This window comes from Equus przewalskii, chromosome 19 (assembly GCF_037783145.1).
Source record: "Equus przewalskii isolate Varuska chromosome 19, EquPr2, whole genome shotgun sequence".
In the NCBI taxonomy this organism is placed as follows: domain Eukaryota; kingdom Metazoa; phylum Chordata; class Mammalia; order Perissodactyla; family Equidae; genus Equus; species Equus przewalskii.
The window spans coordinates 32129284-32138867 of NC_091849.1; the positions used below are offsets into that span (position 1 = coordinate 32129284).

The 9584-nt window shown below is 49.6% G+C and overlaps 2 protein-coding genes across 3 annotated transcripts; one reads left to right on the top strand and one right to left on the bottom strand.

Moving 5' to 3' along the window:
• Positions 1–34: 34 nt before the first annotated feature.
• On the bottom strand, positions 35–2353 carry DXO (decapping exoribonuclease). Its single transcript, XM_008538601.2, has 7 exons — positions 2149–2353; positions 1539–1900; positions 1127–1362; positions 821–1040; positions 562–697; positions 332–426; positions 35–246 (listed from the first exon to the last, which is right to left on the bottom strand). Exons 2-7 carry the CDS (start codon positions 1892–1894, stop codon positions 96–98), a joined length of 1194 nt encoding a protein of 397 aa, XP_008536823.2. The 5' UTR covers positions 1895–1900; positions 2149–2353; the 3' UTR covers positions 35–95.
• A 257-nt stretch (positions 2354–2610) lies between these two features.
• On the top strand, positions 2611–9389 carry STK19 (serine/threonine kinase 19). 2 transcript variants are annotated; one of them, XM_070585810.1, is made up of 7 exons: positions 2611–2746; positions 2899–3035; positions 6885–7109; positions 7394–7533; positions 8395–8492; positions 8593–8740; positions 8942–9389. In XM_070585810.1, the coding sequence occupies exons 1-7, from the start codon at positions 2647–2649 to the stop codon at positions 8985–8987; spliced, it is 894 nt and encodes a 297-aa protein (XP_070441911.1). In that variant the 5' UTR covers positions 2611–2646; the 3' UTR covers positions 8988–9389. The 2 variants fall into 2 exon arrangements, with proteins under 2 accessions (XP_070441911.1, XP_070441912.1); XM_070585811.1 differs by having other exon boundaries at positions 7014–7109.
• Positions 9390–9584: the final 195 nt, after the last annotated feature.

The following is a 9584-nucleotide window of genomic DNA, read 5'->3' on the forward strand; positions in this document are numbered from 1 at the left end:
CAGTATGACTCAGCTCAAAAGACACAGCAGGGAGAACCACCTAAAAATATGCCTTTATCTGTGCACACAGAGACGGGACCAGCCCCTCTGAAGCATCAGTCCTTGGGGGAGGGTGTCTTGGGGGGTGATGGGAGGTCCTGGGTCATGGCTTCCACATACCACATGGGCAGGAAGGCATAGGGTGCATCTTGATGTACAGACACTGTGACTGGGCCACCAGGCTCCCAGGAGAAGAGGTGGACGAGCCTAGGGGGCAGAATGAGTCATGAGCTGAGGGCTGGAGGCCAAGCTTCGGGGACCCAGAGGGGAGGTGCACAGCTGAATGCCTCACCTGGGGTCATCCTGGACAACTGTGTTCTGGGCAAAGCTAAGGAAGGCGGCACAGAAGTTCATGCACACGGAGGGATTCCAGCCGTCACGGTCATTCTGGAGAGGACAGAGGAGGAGGCAGAAGACTAGCAATGAGGGTGAGGCGGGGAGAACGGGAAGGTGGAGTGCAGCCCTGGACCTGTGGTCTTGGTGCAGGGGATACAGGTGGGAGCTGCAACACCACTGCCTTACCCTGACATGTTCAAACATCTCCATGGTAGGAAAGGTCTTGAGAGAACAGACGAAACCCTCTGGGTTACGGAAGCCAGCGACGACATTTGGGACCCCTGGGAGGAAAGACTGAGCCCACCATTTCAGGAGCTTGTGTCTGTCAAGAAAGGCAAGGGGTCAATGGGACCCCTCCTCCACCCTCCAGCCTCATCCTCTTCCCCCAAGTCCCTTTCCCAGCTATCAATTCTGGGTTCTTGCCCTGCCCACCCCCATCCTGAACCTGTAGAAGCTCCTCCATTGGCCAGGGCTGTGCATCTCCTTGGAGGTCTTGAGCTCCACATAGCAGGTGGGGGGCTGTGTGGATGGGGCCTGGGGGTCTCTGCAGTCTACCTCCCCTGAGAAGAGCAGAGGATGGTTTCCCAGGCGGCTGCGCAGCACAGAGCAGAAGGCCACGTTGGTGTTAACTTCCCCAGAGGGGTCTGGGGAGCCTCCAGGTTTGTCTGCACAAGGAGAGAAGCAGTGGCAAGGGTGGGGGCTCAATCTCTGGGGAAAGGAGAGGGGGCTACAGAGCAGGGGCAACTCTCACCTGCACACATGTACTGCTCAAACTTGTACCCCATGTACATAAGCTCCCGGAGGAGGGGTGGCCGGGCAAGCCTCTGAACCCGAGCAGCCGGTGTCTCTACCTCGCTCAGGTACAGTGTCCCCTGGAACCTGGAGGCTGCCAGCTGCCAGCCATCCTGCCGCTCATATGGTGTAGTCAGCAATTTTGTCAGGTGCCCCCGCCACGTCACTATGGCCCCTGCCAGCCAGCCTGGACCCCTGAGAAGGAGGAGTTAAGAGACTGAAGGTCTGACACAAGCATTAGCTCAGATGGCTCCCCCAAAGAATAACCCAAGTTCCTTCTAAGGACTGATTCTCACTCCAGCTCTGGCTCTCCCAATTTTAGAGGACAGGTGCAGGTCTCTAGATCTACTTGTGTGCTATGCTTTGCTCACCCCTCCAGCTGGCCTCGGTGCTCCAGGAGCCAGCGTAGCAGGTGGTCCAGCCCCTCTTGGAGCTCCTCGTCCCGGGGCTGGTATCGATCAGGGTATCCATCTCTAAGGTCAAAGTTGGGGCCTTGACCATTGGTGGGGGGTGGGCTGTAGTAGCGCAAGGCTCGAGCATCTCCATGGTACTGGCGTTGTGCATCCAGGGAGAAGCAGCCCAGTTCGGAAGGGCGCCGATAGAAAGGAAAGGGCCCAGAGTAGAGGGCAGGGTCTGTGGGCAGTGAGGGTGCTGAGCGGGGGAGTTTGTTCCGAGGCTCAGCTACCTCTATCTTCCCAGCTCCTCTCTTGGTCCCTCTGGGCTCCATGAAGTCCTGAGGGGGTGGGTGGAAAGTTCCATTTTACAGAGGAGGTCTGGAGAACGGGGACTCCGGGTCAGGACTCAGTGAGCCTCCTGAAGGCCAAGCTCTGGCCTTGCAACATGCAGGTCCTAGCCCCTCAAACAGAACCACGGCCTGGTGCACATCCCGCCTTTTCCTTTGACCTATACCCCCACCTCCAGATCCTCCAAGTGCAGCGAGGTTAAGAAGCATGTTTGGGCTCAGTTCAAGGATCTGGTTACCTCAAAGCCAGCCAACTTCGACTTCCACCTCCGCAGAGCTATGACGTCATGGCAGATGGGTCAGAAGTCGAAGAGGGATGCCAAAGTGGTTCTCCGCTCTGGATGACGCAATCATGCAGCGACACGGGGTGGGCAAACACCTCAGAGGCGGGGGAGAGGCCGCGCTCTGCACCAGATTGATCAACGTGGCTACCGGCGTCCCTCTGCCCCGCCCACGCGTTTCCGGACTGAGTGCTCTCGGAGGAGGCCAATCAGCAGCAGACATGGGGCCTCGCCGGGCGGAGGCGGTGCTCGTATCGGTATTGGTACCGCCCCTCCCAGCCCGAGAGACGGCAAGTGGACGCCTCTTTCGTCACCACGTCGTCTTACTTACTCGGGGCCGACTGGTCTCCAAGGATAGACGCCCAGGGAGCCCGTACGTCACTGCTCTGCGCCGGAAGACTCTGTTTTCGTGTTCTCTTCCTTCACTGCTCTTCCCCGCATCATAGATCCCGGGATATGAGCCAGAAGAGGCATCGCCTGGTCCCGGAGACCTTTGGACTGAAGAGGCGGAGGGAACGAGGGCCTGTAGAGGCCGATCCTTTGAGGGGCGAGTTAGGTAACCATGGCAACCCCGGGGCGAGGCTGAAAGCCCCAGCTGGCAGCAGTCTCGTCTCCTGTAACTTTGTCTTTTGGGAAAACAGCGCTCCCATAGTCGTACCCCACGCTCTCGCCCCAGTCCGCGTTTCGGTAACCTGTCTCTCCGCCCAGGGTCGGCGCGCGCGGCGGTCGCGGAGCTAGTGCAGCTGTTCCCGCGTGGCCTGTTCGAGGATGCTCTGCCCCCCATCGCGCTGAGGAGCCAGGTGTACAGCCTCGTGCCCGACCGGACGGTGGCTGACCGGCAGCTGGTGAGGGGCGTCACAGCGACCGACGGAAGAGCTTCCCTGCCTCGCGGGCACTCCCGAGGTCCCCCGTCGCTCAGACACTCAGTTGGTCCGCCAGCCATTCAGCCATTCAGCAAGCGTTAGGTCTTTCTAGGCCAGGCACTGTGCCAGGCGCTGCGGTACCAAGGATAATGCTACAGACGCTGTTAAAAGATCTCTGGCAGTAGAGAGCATGCCAAATTGTGGAGGTGGGAGAGCGAAGCTTTTGGGGAAACTGAGTCATCGGGCATGGTTCAGTCTATAGCGCTGGGAACACAGGCAGACATCAGATTACGACTGACCTTGTGCATCAATGTTTCATTCTTACACTGAAGGCTGGTAGAGATGAGGTAGTAGAGAATATTAAACAAGAGACGGGATGGTGTATCGGGTGGATTGGAGGTAGTGAGGTGAGGCAAGGAGATCAGTTAGGAAGATACTGCAGCTGAGAACTGGTGAAGGCCTAAATTAGCACTGGGTAGTAGGGAGAGGTTGGGTGAGGGAGAAGGATATGGAGAGTGGGAAGAGGGAGGAGTCCAGGATAACTCTCAGATTTTCCGGTTGACAGGCTGCTGAGTGGTTGGCAAAGTGCATAGAGTAGGGGCACGTTGTGTTGTTGGGGGCAGATGATGTGTATAATTTTGTGCAATTTGAGTGGGAGGTGCTTGTGGAGCATCCAAAGGCAAATGAGTAGTAGACAGTTGGACAGGAGGGTTTAGAGAGAATTCTGGGCCAGTAATATAGATTTGGAAGCCATCAAGATGTGAAGAGTGGTTCAGTCTGTGGATGTGGATGAGATTGTGTAGGAAGAGTGAGTAGAGGTGTGATTTTTAGTCTTTTTACAAACTTTAGAATGTAATGAGGGGCTGGCCCGGTGGCGCAGCAGTTAAGTTTGCATGTTCTGCATCGGCAGCCCAACATTCGCTGGCTCGGATCCCAAGTGCGGACCTATGCACCGCTTGTCAAGCCATGCTGTGGCAGGTGTCCCACATATAAAGTAGAGGAAGATGGGCACCGATGTTAGCTCAGGGCCAGCCTTCCTCAGCAAAAAGAGGAGGATTGGCAGCAGATGTTGGCTCAGGGCTAATCTTCCTTAAAAAAAAAATAATGTAATGAAAGGTATGGCTCTTTAACTCCATAAAAATGCATGTATGCCACATGAATACAAAGTATATGTACAATTTCTGGGGGTGGAGGGTTGTTTCACAGATCCTCTGAGGCCCAAGGTTAAGGACTCCAGGTTTACAGTGAAAGATAATAGAGTCAAATCGACAATGCTGGGAGATACCAACATTTAAGGCAGTGTTTCTTAAGGTATGTCCTGAGTTCTACCTGCATCAGAATTACCTGGGCTGCTTATTCAAAAATACACTTTCCTGGGACTCACTCAATGCTAATGAATTAAGATCTCTTGGGGTAGGACCAGGGAATCTACATTTTTGAACTACTGCCCCAGGTGATTCATAATGCACCTTAAAATTTGAGATCCACTGATAGAAGGGGAAAGCAGAGGAAGAGGAGTCTGTGAAAGAGGCTGAGAAGGAATTGCCAGAGTTAGGAGGAACCAAGGAAGAGGCCTATTGAAAAAGTTAAGAGATTTGTAAGAAGTTGAAGTAGTTGGCACTGTTAGCACCTGTGATTCAAGGCAGTGGTCTGTGAATAGGTCAAGTAAAATAATATCCAAGCTCTGTCCATCGCATTATTAGGGGGAAGGTTAATGACAACCTGTCAGGAAGAAAAGAGGGAAGAAAAGGAAGATGGAGACTACCTCCAATCCCATGAGGAAGCAAGTCAGATGGAATCACAATTTATAGAGTATTTGTTGTTTTTAATTTGTTGATGTTAGCCTAAATTTTGTTTGGGTTTTTTTTGGTGAGGAAGATTTGCTCTGAGCTAACATCTGTGCCAATCTTCCTCTTTTTTGGCTTGAGAAAGATTAGCCCTGAGCTAACATCTGTACCATTCTTACTCTGTTTTCTATGTGGGTCACCACAACTGCATGGCTTGAAGAGTGGTATAGGTCTGCGCCTGAGATCCCAACCCGGGCTGCTGAAGAGGAGTGTGTCAGACTTAACCACTACACCATGGGGCTGACCTCCTAAATTTTAAAAAAACCTTTAAAAATCGCGCAAAAGAAAGTATAAACATGCACACACAATTTAAAGGATGTTTATAAAGCAAATACCCATTTAACCACCTCCCAAGTCAGACTGTAGAACGTGGCTAACATCCCATGTATCTCTCTCCCTGATCAAAATGTCGTATGTCCCTTGGAGGTAACTACTATCCTGACTGGTTTGATAATTGTCCCCTTGGTTTTCTTTATACTATCTATGTGTTTATTCATAAACAGCATAGCTTAGTTTTACCCACTTTTGAACTTGATATAAACAAAATCGTATTTTATGTATTTATATCTTGCTTTATTAGATGAATATTTTTGAGGTTCTTCCAAGTTGTTGCATGAAGCTATAGTTAATTCATTTTCATAAATTTCCATTTTATGGATATATCCCGTTTTGTGCATGCTAGTGAAAGAAATTGTATTTTTCTAGGAATTTGTCAATTTCATCTAAATTTCCAAATTTATTGGCATAAAGTTTGTAAACTCATTTTATTGTCTGTAGAATCAGTAGTGATGACCCTTTTTTCATTCTTTATATTGGTTATCTGTGCTTTTTCTAGGTTTTCCGCTTTTTCTTGGTCGGTCTCACCACTGGCTTTTCAATTTTAATAGTCTCTCAAAGAATTAATATTAAGCTTTGTTGTTCTCTTGTATGCATGTTTTCTATTTCATTAATCTATTTTCCCTCTACTATTAGGTTTATTTTACTTTTTTAAAAAATAATTTTCATCCTCTCTTCTTTTCTAATATATGCATGTCAGGCCATAGTTTCCCTCTAAGTACTGATATATATTTATCTCCCCCAAGTTTTGGTATGTATTTTCACTATCATTCAGTTCAAAATATCATCTAATTACAATCTTAGCCTCTTGTCTGAAATTTTGATCTTTTTGACTGTCTTTATTATATTCTGGTTATTTTTTTAATCTGTTTTACAGATTAATAGCTTTTTATTCAGCTGTGCCTTAATCTGTTAAACCTATCCATTGAGTTCATTGTACTTCCTTTATTTTTCAGTTCTAGAATTTCTGGTTGGATGTTTTTCAAATCTATTATGTCAGTTTTTATAATTTTCTGCTGAAATTTTCCATCTTGGCTTTTATTTATTTCAGCATTATAAGCATAGTTTTCTTGGTAATAGTCTGTTTTGGATACTTCCACCGTAACATGTCTTTGGGAGCCTGTTTCTATTGTCTGTTTCTTTTGAGTTTTGTTTCCTTGTATGCCCAGTTATTTTTGACTGTGTGCTGGACAGATTTGCCTACATCAGCAAGCACCTTCCATGTCCCAATTACTTCTATGAGTTCTTGTTTTCATTAGATATTATATTGGTCTGGTAATTCCCTATTATCTTGTGAGCTCTTTAATGCTTAAACAATTTTTTAAGCAATATTTTATCCAGCACTTTAATTTTCAGCAGGTGAGTTGGTTCTTGCTATATTCCTGGAAACAGAAGTTCTGGTTTATTTTTTATTTGTTTTAAACATTTTATTCCATAATCCTCTCCACCTTCCCCCACACAAAAGCTAGACTGTTAATTCCTTGAGGGCAAGGCGTTTGTCTGTTTTATTTTGTTGTCTAGCATATGCTTGGTCTTAGAAAATGTGTATTGATTGGTTGGCAAACAACTGATGAAGTTTGTGGATAGGAGGGGTGGGTAACTAATTGGAAAAGACTGTTTGGTGATCCGCTTAATTTTCTCCCCACAGTTTTTCCTTTACTTAGAGAAACCCCCCCCAATACTGGCAAACAAAATCTCCCTGCTCAAAAGTGCCCAGAGTGTGGCAGAACATCTTACACTGACATCCTGCTTTTCACTCCTATCTCTCTGGAGACAGAAGGAGCTTCAAGAGCAGGGGGAGATCAGAATCGTCCAGCTAGGCTTTGACTTGGATGCCCACGGAATTATCTTTACCGAGGACTACAGGACGAGAGTACGTGTAACTGTGTGTGTGTGTCATGGGGAACGAGCAGGGCAGGCAGGGAAATTAGCGGGTGGAAGTAAAAAGAAAAGAGACAATTCCCCCACCCCATATCCTGCAGAGAGGGCTCAGGGCTCTAGTAAGTAGTAATATGAGGGAGAGGAAGACGAGGAAAAGTATGAGAAGTGGAAGGACCTTAGCAAAAGGGACAACACAGGAAGAGATGTCATCCTGGGGATTGAGGTCAGTGGAGGGGGAGGGTGGGGCCAGACCATGTCTCTCTTCTTTGGTTCCAGGTCCTCAAGGCCTGCGATGGCCGACCGTATGCTGGGGCGGTGCAGAAGTTTCTGGCTTCAGTGCTTCCAGCCTGTGGGGACCTTAGCTTCCAGCAGGATCAAATGACACAGACCTTTGGCTTCAGGGACCCAGAGATCACGTGAGAGTTGGGGGACCAACAGAATCAGGCATCTAGCACCTCGCTGCTTCCCTCCAGTCTCATCCAGCCTCGTCCTTTTCCTTTTGGTGAACCTGCCAAGAAGGCTGACTCTTCTTTTTAGTAAAATGACCTAAGAGAGGAGATCTCCCCCAAGAGAGGAGGCCTGTTTTACCTGGGGCCTTGGGAAGAGCCCTGGACTAAAATTCAGGAGATCTGCATGGCTAATGAAATGCGTATAGAGGCCTGGCAAGAACCATAAATGCCTGATGTGAATCATTCTGAGACTAGAGAATAGAGGATGTTAGGAGCTATGAAGGCCCTAAAGCATTCATATTCAAAAGAACAACAACTGGACAAGGACTAAATAAAAATATCATTTCATGGGTCTCTATCTGGCTCAGGCTCCCTACTTCGTAATCCATGGTGTAGGTGAAAGCATTTTATAAGCTTCTTTTCAGTAACGTGTGAGTGAAGCCGTGGTGCGGTCCTTGTAGGCCGTGGCAGGAGCGCAGAAGAAAGACCTTATTTCTCCGCTGGAGATGGGACTGAGCATGTATCAGGGCATGTGGTCAGGACAGGCTTCTGAGAGGAGAAGCTGTTTTAGGGAACAAGTAATAGTAACAAGAAAAGGAAGAGTGAGGGGAGAGCAGTCGGGTAGGGGATGGAACAAGCAAGGTGCACAGAGGCAGGGAACAGCACAGTGTGAGCAGAGAACCGCCCCATGGTGGGCCTCTGTTATCCAGTCCCTTTGGGTGGTTGCCCATGTTTCTGGAGAGTTAGTGTCCAAACATTAGTGGATGGGGAGGAGAGAGGGCTCTCAGAGCCAATAGCTCATCTCTTCTTGCTTCCCACCCCCCTTAGGCAGCTGGTGAACGCTGGAGTTCTCACCGTCCGAGATGCTGGCAGTTGGTGGCTAGCTGTGCCTGGAGCTGGGAGATTCATCAAGTATTTTGTTAAAGGTATCCTGTCTGCAGCTGAAGCCCTCAGCCCCTCAAGAACACCTTTTGGTGGCTCTTCAGACCTTACTCACCTTTCCCTTCTCCTGTGCCACCTCTCCAGGGCGCCACGCTGTCCTTGGCATGGTCCGGAAGGCCAAGTACCGGGAGCTACTCCTTTCGGAGCTTCTGGGCCGGCGGGTGCCTGCTGCGGTGCGACTTGGCCTCGCCTACCATGTGCATGACCTCATTGGGGCCCAGCTGGTGGATTGGTGAGTTTTTTCCCCAGCCTCTGGCAGATGACAGAACCATGACCCAAGATTGGATTTCCTCCTTGCTCATGCTTCATTCATTAGTGAAGCCCAGCTCCTCTCTCATTCTCTGGAACCCTGGAATATCCTGGCCAAGTTCTGAGTTCTCCCTAGGCCTTGGACCTACGTATCTGGCTCCAGCCTTGTCTTTCTCTTGCACAGTGTCTCCACCACTTCTGGAACCCTCCTCCGCCTGCCAGAGACTTGAGGATTCTGCTCGTCCTTGCGCATCTCCCCAGAGTGGGGCAAGAGGGGCCCAGGAGTGCTCCCCAGCAGTGGCTGAGACGGGATCACCTTGGGAAGGCTTGGGATCCAGGATGAGTGTTGGGCTTGTGGCCATGCAAAGAGTCAGGGTCAGACATGACTGTTGCTGTTTACCTGGGCTCCGACCCAGTGGTGGGGTTTGGGCAACGCTTCTCTGCCCTTCCATGGAGGTGGAGCCAGAATCCGTGCCAAGGCCATGGCTGCTGCCTTTCATGTAAAAAGGTGCTGTTGTTACTCTGTCTGGAGATAGGAAGGTGGGCTTTCTGGGGAGGGTGGTGAAGGAGGGCAGGGTTCTGTTCCCTACATGTTGGGTTGAAACTGCCAAATAAAGTACTTCTGCCAGTGATATTTTCTGGATGTCTTTTGTTTGATGTGTGTGTTCTGGCGCCTCGTTTATGGGTAGAGGTAAGGCCAGACTGGGCCTGAGCTGTACCTCCTTGTTTAGAGAGGAAAAGGGACGTTGAGTCAGTTGCCTCTGTGGTTGGGAGGTGTGCTTGATCTCTTAAACCACGGGATTTCTGTTAGGGCCTACAAAAAGCAA